The sequence below is a fragment of the Drosophila pseudoobscura genome, chromosome 2, assembly GCF_009870125.1.
Source record: "Drosophila pseudoobscura strain MV-25-SWS-2005 chromosome 2, UCI_Dpse_MV25, whole genome shotgun sequence".
Taxonomy (NCBI): domain Eukaryota; kingdom Metazoa; phylum Arthropoda; class Insecta; order Diptera; family Drosophilidae; genus Drosophila; species Drosophila pseudoobscura.
This window is the reverse complement of record NC_046679.1, coordinates 23,535,611-23,556,884: the sequence shown is the minus strand read 5'-3', so window position 1 is coordinate 23,556,884 and position 21,274 is coordinate 23,535,611. Positions and strand designations below refer to the sequence as shown.

Genomic DNA, 21,274 nt, shown 5'->3' with positions numbered 1-21,274 from the left:
GTATATACTCGTAGATGCCTTTTCATGATATTTGTGCATGGGCTTCCCCAGTATTTCCCACCATTTCGCACATTGCACATCGCACATCCTCTGTGCCCTGGGTGGGTGCCCTGTAAAGGGTATTACGATTTTACTACATTTTTGAAATATACACAAAGGTGCTCTTGGGACTTTTAACACCATATTGAATATATCTTCTTGATCAGTATCAACAACCGACTCATTACCTATAAGTTTCTGTCCATATCTTTCTTTATATATCCGATAGTCAAAAGGAGTATGGGGGTATATTAGATTTGTGGTGAATGTGGATGTGCGTTACACCCAGAAGGAACCCCTCCGACCCCATAAAGTATATGCATTCTTGATCACCATGCGCCTCCTGGCAGAGGGGAGCCATACTGGCTGGTATAAATGTAGAGTCACGGCCCTAACTGCGGCTCACAACGTTCCCCCTCGTTTTTTTATGTTGGTATTTCTCTTTCTCTGATTCTCCTTTTATTTGGTTTTGTTTGTGTTTCTCCTTCTTGAATTTCTCTTTTTTTTTTGTTGGTTTCTGTGTGAAATGGGAAACCGCGAATGTTCTTTGACTCTATTCCTCTTGACTTTTGTTGGTTTCTAAGGGAAGTTTTATTAACCAAACTATTTCCAAAGAGAAGTTCAAAAGAGCAGGGGAAACTAATCAAATTAAATGTAAACAGTCGGGGGAATACTGCGGAAATTTCTGTGTAAATGAGGAAGTTTAAATTTTTGTCAAAATCAGGAAAAAGGCAGAAAAAAGATCCCGCACAGACAATGGGGCGTATGAGTGATGGCCTACTGTCAAAGCATAAATTATGCAATGAGTTAGGATAGAGACAAAGAGAGAGAGAGAGAGAGCAAGATAGTGAAACGATAAATAGATGGAGACAGGTAGAGATAATGGCAGGTGATGAGGCCTCTGTCGGGTCTCTGATGGACCAGCCGTAGGCAACCAATAAATAGGTGTTTGACTGATGTGACTGACACACCGGGCGTATGCGTAGTGCCGGATGCAATTTAAAAGCAGAAACCCAATTTCTCTGGCCGTCAGTCGCTCTCTATGAGTACACTTCTGGCTTAATTACGGCCAGGAAAAGTTTTGCCGCATTGTTTGCAATTTGGTATCATCCCATTTTTGTCGTCATCGTAGTCCTTTGCATGGAGCTCATCTGGTTGAGGTTGGGGGGTCTCAGTGGCTCCATTCTCTCTGTCTCTCTGGGCCATTGTTCGTTGAATTAGGTTTTGGTGAATGGACTGCAGTTGTCGCTTATCCTTATCGCCTTATCCTTGTAATTATCAACAGACAACCAAGGTGTCCTGCCCCGGCCATTGTTTCCCCTCATAGCGAATTATGCTTTCCACTCGGCTTGTTAGATAAGATAAGACAGAGGCAGAGCCAGAGCCAGAGCCAGAGCCAGACAGAGAAGAGAGAGATTTGGGCTTTAAGGAAGCTCTACTAGAATCTTGTGGCAAGTTTTGGAGCGTCTTTAATTAGTTATTACACATTTGTGGCACGTGTTGCTTGCCCTTTTCTTGTTGCTAATTAATTTATCATTGTTCTGGCATTCGTTTTGACATCATCCAACTGTCGGCACACAATAAATTTCTTTCGTGCTGCTGCCCCTCTGTGGGATTTCATTAATAATTCAGTTCATACACGACTAAGCCAAACTGCTGAATTGAGTAACCAAAACTGGATAAATTAACTTCATCCCAGGCGTTGGCAGTGGCAGTGGCAGTGGCAGCAGCCTGAGAGCATCTGCTATCTTCTAACCCAGCCACCTCCTTCAATCGCTGAGACGAAAATCAATATGTTTGGCATTCGTCTGATGTATCTTTAGCTATTTATTTCAATTTGTCAATCAAGATGACACAACAGGGGACGCACAGAGAGCAAAGATTAAAATTAAAAACATTCAGACCGATGTTGATCAAGAAAAATGTCGCATCCAAGGTTCACCGAAAATTTTCCAGCTTGATGTGGAAAATCCCCAAATAATCAAATGAAAAATTCGACTTTGTTTTCTTTTCGAACTGATTTGCTTGCGGTTAAGTTCATTGCACTTTCCTTTGTTTACTTTGAGGGAAACACTTATTTGTAAAATACTTTTGTGGCTACATTTTTATTTGATTTTCGTTGAAGATTGAGGATTGAGATTGAGGAGTTTTACATGGTTGTAAGCTTGAAACACAAGCAGATTAATTTGTGCCTACTTTCCACTCCTGAAGAATATGTCTTAACACATTTCTAGGCCTCCATTTTCCGTAACCCGTAACACACAGCACTCCAATTTGATTTCTCTGCTCATTTTGACGTGCTTTAATTGGAAATTATGGTTGCTTAGCCGTGTGCATTTTCCAAACTCCAACTGAACATAATGTTCGGGGCCATTTTGCAATAGGTGGCAATCCCCGATCCTAACACTTTTATGCTCGCTCTAATTGCATTTCACATGAGGAACTTTCACCAGGCAAAAGTGCCTCTCATGTGCATTATGCAGTCTGACTGTCAGGTGACCGTCAACATACATTCATAGTACATACACTCCAATCATATCGCATTCAACTATTTGAACAGCAACTGAAATGTGCATAAAAACTTTTACAATAAATCAGAAAATTCGTAAAACATTACGCACTCTTCCACATCCATACATACTCGTATATGTATATGCTTGTATGTACATGTGGAGAGGCGCAAAAGTTTTGTTACATTGTACAACAGCAAAAGGAAATTTGTTTACCAAGCTGTTGATGCTGCAGGCCCTGATATTTTATCTGTCTCTGCACCAGTTAATACTATATATGTGGGTGGCTGAGTAATTTTCAAAATTGTAGTACTGCCAACTCATGTGACAAACATCCCTCTCCCTCCTTCCTGCTTGATGTTGGTTCTTTTTTCGGGGGCATATTGGCTAATACCGACATCAGCTAACAAGGCTATTGTAAGCTCATTTAGCAGGTGTCTCTGTTATGGTTGCCTAAGCGGCTGTAAGCCTTATCACGTGTACAAACAGACAACCATCGCAGATAGCGCGCTTAATCAGTTATTAAATTGTTTGCTCTCCGTAAAATCCATCAACTCACACACCCTCCAAGAGCAGGATGTCTGCGGAGTGTTAGGAGTCGCGCCGGATGCCGAGGCCCAGGACTAACATCTAACAACCCATTGGGCACATTGTGTGCGTTCAACCATGGCACAAACAACACGGCCCAAGCCCAATGCCGATTTCGAACAGTGGTGTAAAAGAGCGGCAAGTTGTGGTACCGATTGAGCAAATTGTAGGAGGATTAATCATATTTAAATTCCAAAAAATTCAAATTTTCAGTTTGAAGTAAACTTAAAACTGCTCTTCATCGATGAAACGATTGTAGTACAAAGAGAAAAGCTTTATTAATAGAAGTTACTTGGAGACTTTTCTCCATGTCTCTCTGTGATAGTAATATAGCTGATGTGCCAACTCTTGATTTCCCTCAAATTTGTGTGCTCTATTAAATTGCACTCCATTCAAACAGCTTTCTAACCACTGTCTCGACGGAAGTTGACTCTATTGTTGGTGGGAGCAATCAAAGTCCGTGACGAACGAACGATTTAACGATTATGGCGATAAAGAGATTTATCGATGAACAATTCAACTGAAACAATACAAACACACAGACTCAATTCTGCTTCGCTTCTCTTCTAGAAGGAGGCCCGGGCCGACTCGCGTGTATTTTATTGAGCACTTGAGTGCACTCGCTTATGGGAACGATTAAAATCGATTTAATTCATTCCAGGCATAAATCAGGAAGCCAGAAATTTTCGCCAGACAATGTATCTGCTGGCGAAGGTCAAGATGGCACCACAACCGCACATCCTGATAGTGATGGATGGGGTGTACTATATGGGGCACATATCTCTGCGAGCACCACTCCAGTGACAGTTTTCGCGGGGAGTGTGAGGCAGGCAGACAGCCAGACAGTGAGCGAAACCATACATCATTCATCATGGCTGATGATTTCTGTCCGCAAAAAAGCTTTATTGTTTGCATAGGCAATAAAACGAATGCGATGCGTGATGAAAAGCCTTTTAAATGCAAATGTTTTATTTATATTTGCGAACGAGTGAAACGAAGGAAAACGCTGTATTGATTTCACTATTGTTGTCTTTTCCTTGAAAACAGTTGCGCAACATCGATATAGCCACAATCACAAAGGGCTGTCAAAACCAGCAAAAGCGAGTGGAAAACTTTTTTCGTATCATACAAATATGGCAATTGGAGCGTTCCACCCTCTACCACCCCTATCGTACGCCTGAAAAGCTGTTCAAATAGTTTCAAGGGATATTTTTTGGTCCTAGGAAGGACTTGCAGATTAAAGTGTATTAAATAAGAAATGTTCATGAAACACAGTAATTGGTGCTCCTGCAATTTGTTCTGTGATAAATTTCGATTTATTTTTTTCCAATAAATTCTCCCAAATATTGGAAAAATATCACAGCATTCGCCACTTTACTTTTTAAGATACTCTCATAATAATGTCTCCCTATCCCCCGTAATTTAAACCCTTTGCTGTCCCTCAAACCTGGTCCTGTTTCTGAACCTTGCTCCAGTTCCGGAAACAAGCTAATAGCAACCCCGAGGGCAATTCGAGCTCAGATTTCTTTCCTTGATTTTGAGAGCGCATCGATCCTTCCTGAAGCACACCCTCTTTAAACTTTTTAAAGCTCTTCGTCTGAAATCATTTCAACATTTTTCGCTTTTACTGGCCTGGGCCACATAAGGGAAATATGATTATGGGGCAGCTAAGTGGAATATATCCTTTCGCTTGTTGCATGCCATTCAGCTCTGGTTTCAGCTCCCCTTTCGGCTCAACTTTTACTCCACTTTCAGTTGCAATTGCAGTCGGAGCTCTTCAGTTCTCTCGTCGCGTTCATCCATAAATATTCATGTGACCTAATCGGTTTATGACTGGCATAATCGTCTGCACTTTGCACGTCTTTTGCTCATGAAGTTGAATTTATATTTTCTCTCCTTTTTTTTTAGTTTTTCTTTTGTGTATCTTATGCTGACATATGTCCATTACGGAATATGGGTTAATCTGGAGAAAGCATACGGGCGTCATTACACGATGTCATGTCGGTGGCTAGAGTATATGTACATATCTGAATTTATGTTGCAAGTTGTGCTGATGCTGTCTGTTGCATGCAACATGGCAAGCAGACTCCCCGGAACTCTCCAAACTCATTATCATGTTCATTTCAGTTACCCGCAATTATGCAAATTTCGCGCAAGTTTTTACATCGCTGCGTATGCGTGTGAATGTGAGTGTGTTTCTGTGTACGTGCTAGCTCCTCCTGTGGATTTTGTGTACTCTTTCGGCTGTCCGTTGAGCACAGTATGCAGCGAAAAGAGCAGGATAGCAAGCTGACAGCGCAGAGCTCTGCTTGTGGGTCTTGGGCTTATCTCTTCATGTGCATGCACACAAAACGTTGATCCAGGTGGAACGCTCTTCGAGGGTTGGGAAAGTGGAACGTAACGGGAGGCGGAAAGCAATTGATTCAGATGCAGTTGGTGCTGTAATTGTGGATTGTGGATTATGGAATGCTGGGCAGCAGAAAGAGAGAGATTTGTGGATTCTTGATTTGTAATTCAAGGGAGAGAGAACGCTCTCACTGATCTGGTCTGCGTCACTAAGTACTGGCTAAACGAGGAAGCTTCTGGGTCGCAATTTCTTAGAGCTTCGTTCTAAGCTGCTGCAAAGTCTCTATTAATATATGTTAATGTATTACACCTAAGATCTGTGCTCCTCTGCTGAAGCTCAACCATATATTTCTCACTTGCACTACCTGCTTTTCCCACACATGAGTATTATTTATTTATAATGGAATACTATGTATAATATAATATAATATGTTTTACAAATTTTGTTTCGATTATTCGATTCAATTTGTGTGCCAATTTAAGTGAAAAATATCTAAAAAATCTCTCGCTCTCTTGTGTGTGATTGCACCTGGTTCCTGCCACCATTTGCTGCACGCAAGTACAAAGGCGCTCGAACTCTTTTGGCATTTGTCTCACGCAACTCGCGAGTCCCGTTAGCAATGAAAAATATTCAATAATAAAAAATGCAATACGAGTTACATACGGCTTTAGCAAAATGTCAACAGCCAAAAAGGAAGGGAAAAATCTATATTACGCGATATATTTACGGCATTTTAAATGAAAGCACGTGTTTGGCAAGGCAAACGAAGCAATGCCAAAGGCAGCAGCGACGCTGATGCTTCGAATATCGCACCTAAGCTCAGACCCACCAGGAGGAGCAGCAATAGAAGCACCAACAACATCAGCCACCTGAAACGCGACCATAAAATGGCAAACGAACGCAATAAAAACTAGAAACAAGCAAGACTGGGGAACTTTGGAGCCGACGTGTTAGATACCCTCGCGGATTAATCGCTTTATTATCTTTCCGGGTTCGTTCAGCAAAAGATATGATCTCTGAAAGGTTTCAGTAAGATGTGTAGCCCTACTTGTAGAGTTTTTCCCTTCAAATATCTACTCAAAATCATTGTACCCTCTTCAAGGGTATAACTAGAACAACGGCTGCTGGGCCGCAAGCAATAAGCAGAGAGGTGGACTCCTGGAGAGCAGGAGTGGGAGTGGGAGTGGGAGGGGGAGGGGGTGGTCGGAGTGGGGCTGCGAAGTGAACGCGGGCAGGTGGAGCGCATTACTTTGAAAGTACATTGAGCTTGAAAATGACTTTGTAAATGGCGCTCGACAAATATTTTATTACCAGGGGAACAGCAACAATTTACTTTGGTATAGCCCCACTCAAAAGTTCCTTGCTTTGGCTTGCTCTCTGCAAAGAGAGCCTCCTCTCTGCTTCCTTGGTTTAAAGACTTACTTTAATTTTGCGACAAACAGTTATGAGTACTGAGGTGTACAAGGACACCCACTGTGAAGGCTACAAACTTTAAAATTAATTTACAGAATCAAAATCTGGTATTATAAACTCAATTAAGACCCCCCACATTGCCTTTGAATTAGGAATGATCCGCGCTATTTACAAATCAAAGTTTCATAAATTTGATTTTCCACATTCCATTTAAACCACTCAATCGATGACTATACAAATGCCATGTAATTCATGGCTTCATAGGCGAAAATTTAGTGTTTAAAATTGTGGCTGCTGCAAAAATTTCATTAAAAATTATCTAGTTAATTTAACAAATTTTGGGCTCTCCACATGCCTGCTGCGGGGGAGTGCCGTACCCCACATTGGCGGCCATGGACAAAGAGAAAGTTATGGGAAAGAGGGTGGGTTATGGAATGTTGCCAAAACGCCAGGAGGTTCGACCTGCGGTTGCGGGTTCTCCCGGTCTGCTCCGGTCCGGTCCGGCCCTGCCCCGCACCGTTCTGGCCCTGTTCTCTGTTCTCGGTGTTCCGTTCCCTGTTTCTGGCTGGTAGTTATCCTTTTCGCGGTTACCTTTTGTCGCCTGCCATTGTTTTAGCGGCTCCATTGTTTTGCGTGGGCCTTTGGGGCCCGGCCCGGCTATTGTTTCCATGGAGCCTGATGGGCAAAAATTTCCCGGGCCCCCTGTTTGCACTTGTTGGAGTGTTGACTTTGACGTGGTCAGTGCTGGGGGTCTATGCCACAACAGCTTCATTACCGCACCGTTTTCAGTTGATTACAATTCGCAAAATTAACGCCCATGTTGAGATTACTCCTTAATGTTCTGGCCAAGAAGGAAATATCCTGCTCAAAGGCACACTCCGTCTCCACTAAAGCTGTCTCAGATGCGACTCATCCTTGGGGCTGGTAGCGTAGTTTGCATTAATTTCGCGTTAATTTTGGGCGATAATCGTATTTCTTGGGATAATAGTCTGCGACCGGTGTCTGGGGTGGGGGGTCTGGCCATATTGCTTTAATGGCGGCTAAAATGCTCTTAATGGCATCTATTTGAGATTTTATTTATGCACTTGAAAATCTCATTGAAGTCTGGTCCGCCCTGGCCAGGGCGTTCCCTTGTAATGCTCCCATCTCAGCAAAATCAATGGGGAGAATGTATGCATAAACCCATATCCATAAAACACCAACACCAAACTTGTAAATGGGAATGGAGTGGGCACCCCACAAGCCTCAGAATTCAAGGCCTGCCATTCATATCCGGCCAACATTACACTTAGCAAATTAAATTTTACTACGAACAAGGATAGAATCTCATCAAATATCACCAAAAGATAGAGTCCTAGAGCTTTGAGGGAAGAACTCATGGAGCTGAGTGTTCTTCTTTCTTGTGTGGTGGAAAGCTGTAATTTCAATGAAAGCACCTCCAAAACATACATAGCTCCCCTATAATATTCAAATTCAAACTGAATACTCAAAAAGTACTTTTATGAAAGACAACATCTGTGATAAATTTGTGTCCCCTGCCTCAAAAGCATTCAACTGTATGTTATAGTAGTGCCAATAAAACACTCGATAAAGTCAAAGATATACTCGTATTGGTATTAGAAATATTGTGTCCAGCGACCCATTCCAAAATGCAAATACCAAAACAGGAATTTTGCAGGCTCTTATTCATGGTGATCCAAAAATGGCCAATGTTTGATTTGCTGTCCATGGGGCAACAAATTAAAAGGCGCATGAACAAACTGTGGTGGTGGCTAAGAGGGGGCGGGGCGGGTGGCTGGTTATGGGGAAATAAGCAATGGACCTTCAACAAAATTCTAATTATTCATTGTCGACGCGCCGCTCGCTGACAGCGAAAACAATGAGGGTACTCGACTGTGAAAACTGCAACAAAGCGCATTCCAACACCAGACAGAGACAGACGAAGTGAGAGAGATAGACAGAGAGAGATGGGGAAAGAGATGGGTAGACTGACGCATTTACTGTCGCACTAAAAATAAAGCTTGGGGGCAAAGGATTTACCAGCCATGAGAAACATTGTCAACATTTTTTACAATTTTCTAGTCGTTATTTACCATTGTTTCAGCTCTGGCCATTGTCGCAGATACAGATACAGAGGCACAGACGCAGATACAGATACAGAGCCACAGACACAGATACAGATACAATCTCTCCCTCTATGTCGTACATATACTTGTATATATACTACATCTGGATTCTGGTGTGTCCATACTGTTTGTTATGGCAGCTATTTGCAGCATTTAGTCCAAGTCCATTTAACTTTAATGCACTCTCCATCTCTATTTTCAGTCGCTAAATCCTTTATGGAACTGTAAAAGTGGGTCTTAGCCATCAGACGATCTTTGATTTATTGCCAGCAATCAGAAATGCATTCAACTTGGAGTGACCCATTAAGAGGGGTAGAAAAGGGTGGAAAAGATTGAGACTGGCCACAAGGACAAACCTCACACCCACACATACAGCCACAGCCACATCCACGCCCACACCCACTCGGTAGCCCACTTTTCCTGGGGCTTCTAGGACTTTCCCTGGTGCCCAATTACAAGCAGTTGGCAGTACGGCCAAAAACTTTGTCCCACGCGCAATTAATGAATTCCATTCGAGGAACGGCGCCAAAATCCGTTTAGACGCAATGCGACACTGCCAAAAAAAAAGGACGGACTGAGCTCGAAATCGGGTGAAACTAATAAATAGTAAAAAGAGATATATATATATTCACTTTCGTGTTGTAGCGTTTTACGGATTTAGTTGCTGGGAACATTTAAATGAATTACTTTCTGTTGACAGGTTTTAAGGGAGTTATATGAAATGATTGGGGGAATTGAGTTACAGATGGGGATGGTTTACCTGCTAACTGAATTTGTCCATTGGAATATTGCCCGACATCGACGAAAGAGTGATTAGAGTCCCCTAAAAGTGGATTAAAGTGAGATTTTTAACTGCATTTTGCTACTATTAAATTTAACCACTAGGCAGAAATCATTTTTGAACTTTTTTCACCTTTGTTTGGCTTATAAACTGACAGCACTGGTCTTCCTGGTCTGGTTTTTTACAGCCGGAATGTTAGTTTTGTGGTAGAACTGGATGTGTGCAACACCCAGAAGGAAGCTTTTCCGAACCCATAAAATACATATATAAATTCTTGATCAGCTTCTATAGCCGATATGTCCATCCGGGTCTTGATGACAGCCTAGATCTCAGAGATATTTAGATATAGAAAATTTCGGCCTGGTCCTTTCCGCCCGCCAAATGGTGAAAATCGTGGCATCCAGAACTTTTAAGAGTTGCAGGATCTTAGGAAATGGTCATATCTACTGGACTGCCGAATCTGAATCAAATTGGAGCCGATTACTGTCGTATGCCCTCTCTCTCTCTCTTTCTCTGTATGTCTCTGTGACTGCAATAACAGAGATAGTCTTATGGGAAAATTTCATGAGAGATGGGTAAAACATAGAGAGACAGAGAAAGGAACCACGACCGCTAGTTATGTTCAAATGTCGATTCTTGCACTACGTTTATCCTCTTTCGCTGGTTGGCTTTCAAAATGTGTGTACATCTGAAGTGACCCTCTTCGCTGATGGCTCCCTAAAGCGTGCTTTAAAAACTAGATAACTTTCAGAGAACTTACCTCCATCGCCAATCTACCGATACCTTTTCCAAAATCATAAAATGATCCAGGGCTTGAGTAGGCAATAGTTCTATATTTCAAGAACATTTCAATGTAAATAAAGCAAAATTCTGGTTTCATTTTATCATGTAAGTTATACGTATACCTAATGCAATAAATAAGTGATAAATAATACAAATGGCTTGCTTAACTGCCCGCAGAACACATTTGTAGGTACGTCTGTGTAGCAGACGGGTGCACTCGGAATTCCAGTAGATCCGATACGTAGAACTGCGTAGAGAAACAGGGACCAGATGGCCAATGCAGTCGTGAACACCACATCGCCCATGGCTGGGCGACGCCTGCAACGGGACGTAACCCGGCTCCTGGCCTCGGACCATCGTGCCACTGTGGACGACAACATGTCCAGTTTGGCCGTGCTCTTCGAGGGGCCGCTGGGGACTGCCTACGAGGGTGGAATGTGGACGGTGAACATAAGCATGCCGAAGGACTATCCGCTGAATCCGCCAAAGGTCCGCTTCATCACCAAGATACTGCATCCGAACATCGAGTTTAACACGGGCCTGGTCTGCATGAATGTGTTCAGCCAGGCCTGGTCCCCCAGCTACGATCTGCTGAACATCATCGAGACCTTTTTGCCCCAACTGCTGCGCAACCCCAACCCGAACGATCCGCTCAACCACCATGCCGCCCAGATAATGAAGCACTCGGAGGCGATGTTCCGCCAGAACGTGATCGCCTGCGTGAACATGTACGCCCGGCCCACTCCAATGTGCCGCCTGTCGGAGGCGGGCAAGCAGCTTCTCGAGCAGCGCTCGTCGGATCTGAGTCTATCCGAACTGCTCTCAGACGATGATGTTGATAAAGATTAGTGATTTTGGCCGATCGTTTGTTAGTTCTTTGTATGGAACACAGTTTGTATAAAGTTTAACTAGAATGTGCTATATAGATGCAGATCTCTAAAGACAATTTGGTTTGAATTTAATAGGAATCAAGTATATTTACAGCCAGCTGTTTTGCAACAATAATATTCGACTTTATGAACGAAACTAGGGAGCTTATAACTTCTCTATAAGCTGGCCGATCGAAATAATGTTTCTGTTGTTGTTTCTGCTCTTTGGGGCGTGCAAAAGCTATGGTGGAAAATTGAACAAATAAACTTTGGTGAACTAAATATTTTGCCATCTTTAGATGTAATTAAAATATACGTAAACTGTTTTTAGTTTTCAGAATATAGAATTTTAATTGCGCATTGAATATAATTAGTCTTGAATACTTTACAGTCCATCAAACAATTTATGGAAAACGAAACATAGGGAATGTTCGTGAAATTCCATAATTACCAATTATTGTTCCGAGCTGAAAACATTGTTTACATGAACTCAAGTTTATTCAATATCTTTTCTATACCAATAATTTTGCAGAAATATAAGTATTTAAATATTTTCCTTCCCTACTTTTGAGGGCAGTCTAAGTTCAACCGGAACTCCACCGGAGACGCCCAACAATTATTGTCTGGCAACTTAAAAGTTTCTAGATTTCATAACCATAATTTTCCATAAAATTATCGCATTTCCACGAAATTGATTTGTCGAGAAATTTCTAACGCAATGATGCTTCTGCTTAGATAATTTTGAAGTCTAATTTAGGATGTTCCTTGAGTAATTTTGTATTTGCCATAACAATTTTATTGCTGTCGAATGTTGCCATTAAATTGGCAGCCTTAATTGTACAGAGCATATTGCCATAATGCGCCGATAAGAAATTGATTGTACTCCATTAGCGATAATTACAAATTCACTGGATATCCATAATGGAAACTAATGTCATTTCGCACTTGATGACACATTTGAGAGCCCTGCAGCAGGTGATTTCTGGTCAATTTGTTGCATTTGAATGCTTAATTTGAGCATAGCACACCGTTAGGGGTGAAAGGGCACACCACAGCTCTTTGAAATGTGGAAAACTCCGGCAAACAATGGCAAACAAAATCAGTCAAGTGCAAACAACGATTTAATTGTGATAATTACCGAAACACAATTGTTTTGAATGGCCGCCTCCGAAGTGCCCATGGAGCTGTGAGTGGTCTAGGCCGATGATAGATCCACCAAACAACAGCGTTAAATGTTTGATAAATCGAATTTGTAAATGCTTGAATGGCGTACGACTCGAGTTGAGAGCTCTTTGAATAGTTCTGGTTCTGGCTTGCTCCTGCTGGAGAATTTTCTCGTTAATTAATTAATTTATGCTCGACAAACGATTGGATCTGTCTCTAATTTCTCACCTTCACAGACAACCGAGAACTTCCCGGGAAAGCAGAAGTTGTGCCATCTCTCTGCTGAAAATTTCTCTTGTCCGTTGAGAAATGTCTGTCGTTTGCCAGACAAATCAATATCCAACAAACAAAAAATTGCACAGAACGATAATTCAGCAAAGCTGACAAAATGAATTCGTCTGGTTGTGCCCCGAAATTGGTCTAATGCGATAAAACTGGAATGGAAACCCTGCCCCGATGTGAGTGTGCCTTATTGACGCCTGCCCTGGCCCGGCCCGGCCTGGCCTGGACTCACTGGCTGACTGAATGTCCTGGCCACCTTCCTTGATTTCCATCAGACGGCTTGCCAATGCCAGAGACCATTTTCCAATGCCAATGCGAGTGCACTGTTCCAGACAGATGCGCAGACAATGCCGGAGTGGGTCTGGGACTGGGCTACTGGGTCTGAGAAGCAGGCTGAATCTGGCTTTCTGTCTGTCTGGCTTCCCAACGAGAATTAGAATACGAGAGAGAAACGTGGCCCAGTCTCTGCGATTCGCATTCGGAATTTATGCAATAGTCGTTGCCGTTTTCGACTTTCAATGACTTTATCGTTGTATTTGCCACAACGAAATGATGCCATTAGTGAGGCATTCGATTGAAACTGATGGCTGAGTGGCTGAGAGAGAGAGAGCGTTGAAGAGGTGGGGGACTCGTTGGAGCCACAAAGCTCCTCAGGGGTATGCAACACGTTTTGAGCTTTGAGATGGTGACAAGTTAATGGCTAAATGGGGATAGTACTCGCAGAGAAAAAACGTTTGTTTAATAGTACCATAGAGATTGAAATGGAGGATATCAGAGCTCTTAAACTCTACGAATCCTTTCCAAAATATCCCTCTTTAAAATACACCCAAAGTACATATTTTTCCCTAAGTAACCTGCCACCATTCCGATTCCCGATTTCCCCTACAATCTTTTAGTTTCTTACTTTGTCTAGACATTTGTATGCCAATGGGCACCGAGCGCCGACTTGAACAGCAAATATTTGGACAAAGGCACTCGGGACATTCCTCAATACGAAAGAAGAGCAGGTCAATGGATGGTTAAAGCCGAGTGACTAGCCTTTGAGCCTGCACTTTGTCCCCCGCTAATTTATTCAAGTCAATTGACTCAAGTCGACTGCCCTTACAGCACTGCCTCATTAGCATATTCTAATTAATTTATATTATTCCAAAATGCACAAAACTTAATTGGTGTGGACCACTTAGTTAATGAAATTGAAGTTTGCTCGAGAGTTTTCCAACATCCTCAACCTCTTGTTTCCCATGGAAAATCTCTTCTGCTCTGGAGAATTTTTGTAGCTCCTTTATATGCCTCGGAGAATTTTTGCAGCTTCTGTCTCTTGCTCTGAGAGTTTTTGTAGCTGTTGACAATTTGGCGTGGCTCTGCATGAAGGCCAGACCCAGACCCAGCCCAGCCAAGCCAGTATGCCCATGTACTTCAGGCAAAGTTTCAACAACTCTACAGGGTTGCCAGCATTACATAACATGGGACTATAGCCCCTTACCCTCCTGCCACACCGCACCACCTCTCATTAAGCAGCAGAGAAAGTAGCAGCAACAGCGGCTGCCTTAAGAGTTGTTGTGTTGTTGGCAAACAAATTTTAGCCATCGTCGAGTTAGTTATGACTGACAACTTTTCAGCCCACAATTTGCATTTTGGCTTTTTCATTCCCGTGTCGCTGTACAGTATATAGATCTCCCTCTGTTTCTGGTTTCCCCCCAAGAAGTTTGAGTGTTTGCAAGTTATTTTTGTGTCCCTGTTTGACAACCAAAGGACATGTGTTCTACCTCCTTAAAGGCAGACGCAAAGTTAGGAAGAGGGAGAGACAGAGATGGGACTTTCTTCAATTTGCCAGCTAATTTATGCCAAAGACAGTTGTTTGTCAGAGACGAGGATACGATACGATTGCTGGAGACGCACCTTTGTGTGTGTCCCCGCATAAATGTCTTGTTAATTTCCACAATCCCGTACCGAACCACCTCCCGTTGCCATTCCGTTGGTTCTTCCCGCTTCCTCCCTCCCGAAATACTTGAAAGTTCTCCCTGCGGTTTGGCTTGCCAGGTTGTGGCATGACCATTGTTTGCCTGCACAATTGTTGCTCCACTTCTGCACCCACTTGTCTCCTGCTCCCTGGCATGGAATGCTCAACGATGGGAGGTCTGGTGCGGCTGGTCCATGGACATGTGCCAAACAATGCAGCTTCAATTACCAGGCAGCTTACAGCTAGTTTAGCTGGGAATGTTTTTGTTCCTTGGCTGATTGAACCCTTCGAGTGGTAGGCTCAAGAAAATCCCCAACCAATGCCAATTGAATGCGGACGGGGCGGACACTAAACTATTAACTAGTGGTATTGTTTAACAGGCAATAATACCTTTGGCAGGGGGTTATTGACGGGCGAAGAACCTAAGAAAAGGCTCTTACATAGGTTGTTTGCTTCTAAGTGTGCGACTCCAGGACTCAGCCAGAGGATTCCACAAAAAATAGGGGTTTTGAAAGTGGCTTAAGAGGTTTCATTACGTAAGTGTCCGCTTTAAGTGTGACGGAATATCCAGTTACTATCTTCCATCAGTGTTTGCCTGTGAGAGCATTCCCTTCTATTCACTATCAAATCAAATTCCTCTGCAAACATTACTCAAATCCTGCATCAATCATTGCGCAAACTAAACCGAGCCGGATGTAGGATAACCCGAAAACCGATAACCCGTAGTACTCGAAAAAATCTGTTCCAACCTTGAAAGCGATTGAGAGAATGGAGAGAAGTTAAGCAGCCAATGCCACACAGGTCTGTTCCATTCAAATTGCTGGACATTAAACGGATGTCGATAAATGAGATTGACAATGACAAACATGAAAACGAGAAAAGCGCCCCGAAACGAGAGTCAATAAAATCCCCCAAAGTAAAATCCCTCCACAGAGGTCACAGAGGAATAAGCTAAAAAAAGAAGAAAAAAAAGCAGCTGGAAATCCTTAAAGCAAAGCGGAGCCGAGCTGAGTGACAGCTGTAGCCCTCTCTTTTTTCTCTATCTCCCTCTCTATGGGTTAACAGATGGCAGAACATTTACGGTCACAGTGTCACATATGTCAACCGGAGAGAGTCCGGATGATTGCAGGGCCGACCGAGATACGTACAGGCGAGAGGGAGTAGGGGAGAGGCATAGGGGTAGATGGACAACTGAAATGACCAAATGTCAAGTGCAATTCAAAATTCCAAAGAGAAAAGATATACAAGAAAGGAATGGTAGGTTTTGTCGAAAGTTTGTAGTGGAAGCTTTAAACACACTCGAAGATCGATTATATGAATTCAACAATTTTAAAATCGGTAACAAGTGAAAGGATTATCTTTAAAATAAATACAATAATTACTCTATAACTTTCTGTGCAAAATACGTCTGTTCTCCACTATTGATGCTCACATTCGTCTCTACATTACAATAAGCGTAGTACCCTCTTAAAGGGTATGTAGTAAACCAAATGCAATGACACTGCCCAAGCATTTTCCGTTTTGTTTAAATGTGAATTAAAGAATCTCCCAAAGGGTGGTCTGGATAGGAGCTCCAGGTTGGGATAAGGTCGTAGGGGATTCGTGTAAGGTTGGGACTGGGGTTGACTGTTGGGCTTGGAGTCAGGGTGCACCCACCCACACATATGAAAGATTGCTTATTTGGCTGCTGGCCACTTGGTGAGAATGGCAAGTGCAAACATTGGCTTCCAGGAGCTCTGCGCCACTTGCAGCTCACTTGTGCTCCTCACCCACGACTGCTGTTCCTCCTTCTAAAACTCCACTGATACTCCTGGTGGCTGGGCTACTGCTCTTGCTACTGCCTCTGCTCCTGATGTTCCTCTGCTGTTGCTGCTCACTTCTGCTGCTACTGATGTTCCTCTGCTGCTGCCGTTCCACTGCCGTTCTGCTGTTGCATGTGCCATTTGCATAAATCAAATTTGAATTTGCATTGCTGCCTGCTAAGAGCAGATGCTGGAGAAGAGTGGAAGAGAGCGAATGCTGCGGAAGGAGAGGGAGCACACAAACAGCAGCTGCCGATTCAAAGCTCAAACCGTCATCCACACAAACGCACACGGACACCCCACTCCCACACCGACACCGACATCCACACTCACACGCAAAGTATATTTAATAATTGGCGAGGCACTCTTAAAGAGGTCTCTGTTCGAAATCGGATCAGCCCTACCTTAAGTTTAATATGCCTTGCCTCCACCTATTCCACCAACTACCAACAACGTATATGGCTGGCGAGGCAGCTGGATAAACACGTACCCAGCGCAGCTCGTAAAGGTGTAGGGCATGGTGTGCTCTACCTGTGCGTGCTCAAACACGCACCGAGCAATGAGCACGCAGCCAAACTTACGCACGCTCGCGCCTACTCACCCTCGTTTGCCCACGGTGAAAACAGTGACAAAGCAGCGCCCGCAAAGCGGTGCATAGTGCACCCCACAAAAGTCACAGAATCAAAGGAAGGAGGCGCAAGCTCCGAATTTTATTCAAGTTATAGCATAACCTTTCACGACTTAATCTTTTGTATAATTTTTTTAACTTTAAATATATATTTCAGATAGATAGATAGATGTATAATTTTATAGAAATTCTCTTAAGCCTTGAAAACGTCATCGACTCGTTTGTTGGTGGCCGGCTTACACTTTCTTTGATTTCTTTGCAATTTCTTGCACATTAGCTCAAAAACTTTCGTTGCTAATTTACGAGGCGCCTCCACACACTCACACGTACGCGTCCACACGTACCATGGATATATAGAGGGAGAGAGGCAAGTGCATTAACGCCCTGCCACGCCCCAGCACACTTTGTGGCAACTTTTTGCCTCTCTCGAATGTGCAAATGAAATAATAAATGTGCAGAGTTTCGCAAATTTATAATGCTAAGCCAACCAAGGACTTTTGACTCCTTTGAAATGTGGGGCGGTAATTGGAAATTAATTGTGGACCCTTGACAATTGGTGACCCAGACATGGGATGAACAAATTAACAGTAGTTTCTCTGAACAAATTTGAATTAATTTAGGGAATGGAGAACATTCTCTTTTATTTTTTGGAGATCCTTAAGCGTCAGGGTTATCGAAGTGGAAAAAAGAAACAAACAATTAATACGAATCAATTCAGAATAAAAAGATATTCATTTAGATAAACTTATGAATCAAAGTGTAAATCAAAGCCAACCAAGGACTTTTGACTCCTTTGAGATGTGGGGCGGTAATTGGAAATTAATTGTGGACCCTTGACAATTGGTGACCCAGACATGGGATGATGAAATTAACTGTAGTTTCTCTGAGAAAATTTGAATTAATTGAGGGAATGGAGAACATTCTCTTTTATTTTTTGAAGATCCTTAAGCGTCAGGGTTATCGAAGTGGAAAAAAGAAACAAACAATTAATACGAATCAATTCAGAATAAACAGATATTCATTTAGATAAACTTATGAATCAAAGTGTAAAAGAGAACGAAGAAAATTGCTAATCAGTTTAAAGTTTAACTAGCTTTCCTTTTTTATTGTTCATCTATCACCTCTATCACCATCTATGTTGTTGGAGTAATTTAACAAAATATTTTCCACCGTTGTCCGTCATTGAAATATCGACAGAAATCTTCCAATTTATTAAAAGAGATAAATTGCCTCTCCAGCAAGAATATAAAGGACCAAATATGCAGCTATTTTTTATCGTAAAAAATGCTTTGAGGCCAGCGAATACCAGTGTCAATGTCGTTCCAGAGTTTGTGATGGAGACCATGGGGACCTTGGCCCAGGGAGCACAACAAGGAACAAGGATAATGCCCTTCAATCAAGTCTGTGGCTCCCGGAGCTGACGTGACTGTTGCTTATTTCACGCTTGGCCCTGTCATTGTCCCGCTGCCAGGACATTGTCTGCCAACCCAGGCCCAGGGCCTGATTATCGACGATTTTGCAGGAATTGCTGATAGCTTAGGACGTCCATAAACGCCAGGTTCGCCAACGGTTCTGGGAAGAAGGGAAGGATATCGGTTAGGGGTTGTTGGATGATGAATCATAGTCCGTAACAAATCACTTTTTGCCGGTGATGTCCCCGCGCCTCCTGGCATCGCCAAAATTAACATCCGTTGAGTAGAACAGCCCATACCCTAAGTTTAGAACATACCTGTGTCGTTCGAATGTTTCGGATTCGGTCATAAATCCGCCTCTTTGGGTGCGTCATCTGCCTTTGGCACCGCTGTTGGATTGACATTCGAATCGGCTTCGGATTTGCTTCCGAAGAAAAAATTGGTCAGGATACTATCCCGCCTCTTGCCGCCGGGATCACCAGCACCCCCGCGGGCTCGTCCGCCACCACCACCGCCCTCGTCCATGAAGGGCGTCATAATTTCCATGGGGAAGGGGTAAAGGATACAGCAACGGCGCTCTGCGGCAATCGAGGTGAGAATTTGTAGATGCCTTAGCTAAAGCGTAGAAAAAGGCGGAGGAGTTAGGTGTGTTCGCATAAAGCTCTTTTTGACGGCCCACCTGCAGGGTGATCTTGTTCTGGGACATCACATCGGATGCCTCCTTCAGAGCCTGCGAGGCATTCAGCTCGCCCTCGGCTGAAATGATCTTGGCCCGCGCCTCCCTAATTGCCTCTGCCTCACTGGCCAATGATCGCTGCATAGAAAGTGGTAGACTGATGTCCATCCTATGGAATCATAGCACAAGATAATCAGTGAAAGATGAGTAGAGGATCAGGGAGAATTATTGGGTTGACTTACACATCCACTCTCTCCACTCGCACTCCCCATCGTTCCGTGATATCATCGACGGCAACCTGGATCTCCTTGGAAAGGGTGTCTCTCGAGGTGAGAAGGGTATGGAGCGGCTTGGCACCGACTATGTGCCTCAGTGTGGTCTGGGCTATCAACACGGTAGCCTCCCGGGCATCATCCACCTGAATGAGGGCATCCATGGGATCTTTGATGCAGAAGTACAGCACTGCGTCCACGGAAATCGTCACCGAGTCCCTGGTGAGGATGTCCTGAGAAGGCACCTCGGTCGAAAAGGTGCGTAGATCTACCTTGACATAGGAGTCGATGCACGGCAGAGTCCACACGAGCCCAGGGCCCCTGACGCCCTTCCTTGAGACAAAGCGGGGTATGCGGCTATGGGGATGGAAGGAAACCAAAATATCTGTAGATCCTCACCTGACGCGACCCAGTCGGAAGATCAGCACCCGATGGTTCTCCCTTACCACAATCAGGCACAAGAAGATCGACAGGGGAAATGTGATGACCACAAGCAACAATGACAGGAAGACGGCTATCAGCTCGAAGCCCGAATTTTTGTCATCCTCGGCTGGAAAAGATCTCAGACGATAAGGATGGAAGCTCGTAGATTGGTTGGACAGATTCCCTTACTGGTTGTAATGTATCTGGATGGCCTAACCCGTGGACCTAGGATGGGCTCAGGATCGGGAGGCCCCTGAGGTGGTTTGTCCGGCGCTTCGTCTGGCTGTTTGTTCGACTGTGGAATTGGCGGTGGTGTTTCCTTGGGCGGTTTAGTGTCCTTGGGCGGCTCCTTCGTTGGCGTTGGCGGAGGCTCATTATCATCTATGAAGGACGATTGAGTTTGCTGATCTACTTTTTTCATTACGAAGATTTTGAAAAACTAAGGGAAATACTATAATATGACTTAGAGATCAAAGTCTGCTTTCTTCCCCGACAGGCCAGTGGAAATTAATGTACATAAACTACTGTTCTACCCTTTAACCGGACAGATGACGCGGCTACAAGACTATTTACTCTCATGAATTTTTCAATTTATTTCCCTACGCTGGAAGGACGGAAACAGTGAAATAGTTGTAGCAAATATGAACGGGGGGAGGGGAAATGCAGAGAACCCGCAAATGCTCATAAATATTCCTTTTTCCTTTTCCATGCAGCCGTGGGCGAGAGAGTTGAAGAGGGTGCGGGGGCGGGATCGGGAAAGAAAGCTCAACTGCAGCCCATTCGCTGTCAACCCACAAAACCCCAAAAGTGCACATTACTTTACCTCATAAGCAAGCCACTTCTTTAAAAAGGGAATACGGCAGAGTCTGTGTGGGTGCCAAAGGGGGCGAATGTAGCGAAATGGAAATACCTACAGTGCGGATCGACAATTTAATTCAATAGAAAGTTTGAGCTTAAGAAACTTTAAAGGGATATTTAGTATTTGATGTTGAAGCATTGTCGAAGCTTAGTTTTACACTTTAATAACAAAGATGACAAGGAAATAACATCAATCGTTTTGGGGACTATGACTATGATGGTACATTATTGACTGAAAAGATAAGGAAAGAGTTTCCTCTCATTAAATGTGACAGTTATCACTCTCTATTATTATCTGTTCTTATAATAGATGCCATCTCGTTTTCATTACGTTTTTATAG

At 43.4% G+C, this 21,274-nt stretch overlaps 2 protein-coding genes across 3 annotated transcripts; one reads left to right on the top strand and one right to left on the bottom strand.

The window, feature by feature from the left end:
• Positions 1–10,587: 10,587 nt before the first annotated feature.
• Positions 10,588–11,533, top strand: LOC4802595 (ubiquitin-conjugating enzyme E2 6). The gene is made up of 2 exons (XM_001359449.4): positions 10,588–10,692; positions 10,765–11,533. Exon 2 carries the CDS (start codon positions 10,858–10,860, stop codon positions 11,434–11,436), a length of 579 nt encoding a protein of 192 aa, XP_001359486.3. The 5' UTR covers positions 10,588–10,692; positions 10,765–10,857; the 3' UTR covers positions 11,437–11,533.
• A 6,921-nt stretch (positions 11,534–18,454) lies between these two features.
• On the bottom strand, positions 18,455–20,556 carry LOC6897658 (band 7 protein AGAP004871). Of its 2 annotated transcripts, XM_002137761.3 has the most exons (6): positions 20,265–20,556; positions 20,052–20,202; positions 19,623–19,985; positions 19,384–19,549; positions 19,022–19,319; positions 18,455–18,864 (listed from the first exon to the last, which is right to left on the bottom strand). In XM_002137761.3, the coding sequence occupies exons 1-5, from the start codon at positions 20,494–20,496 to the stop codon at positions 19,050–19,052; spliced, it is 1,182 nt and encodes a 393-aa protein (XP_002137797.2). In that variant the 5' UTR covers positions 20,497–20,556; the 3' UTR covers positions 18,455–18,864; positions 19,022–19,049. The 2 variants fall into 2 exon arrangements, with proteins under 2 accessions (XP_002137797.2, XP_033232386.1); XM_033376495.1 differs by lacking the exon at positions 20,265–20,556 and having other exon boundaries at positions 19,623–20,009; positions 20,099–20,202.
• Between the last annotated feature and the right edge of the window lie 718 nt (positions 20,557–21,274).

What these genes read in the sequence shown, in the direction of transcription:
- LOC4802595 (XM_001359449.4), top strand. Translation starts at nt 10,858, where the DNA reads ATGGCCAATGCAGTCGTGAACACCACATCGCCCATGGCTGGGCGACGC.
- LOC6897658 (XM_002137761.3), bottom strand. Translation starts at nt 20,496, where the DNA reads ATGAAAAAAGTAGATCAGCAAACTCAATCGTCCTTCATAGATGATAAT. An exon ending in TTCCGACTGGGTCGCGTCAG is followed by an intron (nt 19,986 to 20,051) that starts GTGAGGATCTAC and finishes CTTTGTCTCAAG; the next exon opens with GAAGGGCGTCAGGGGCCCTG. An exon ending in CGAGTGGAGAGAGTGGATGT is followed by an intron (nt 19,550 to 19,622) that starts GTAAGTCAACCC and finishes ATGATTCCATAG; the next exon opens with GATGGACATCAGTCTACCAC.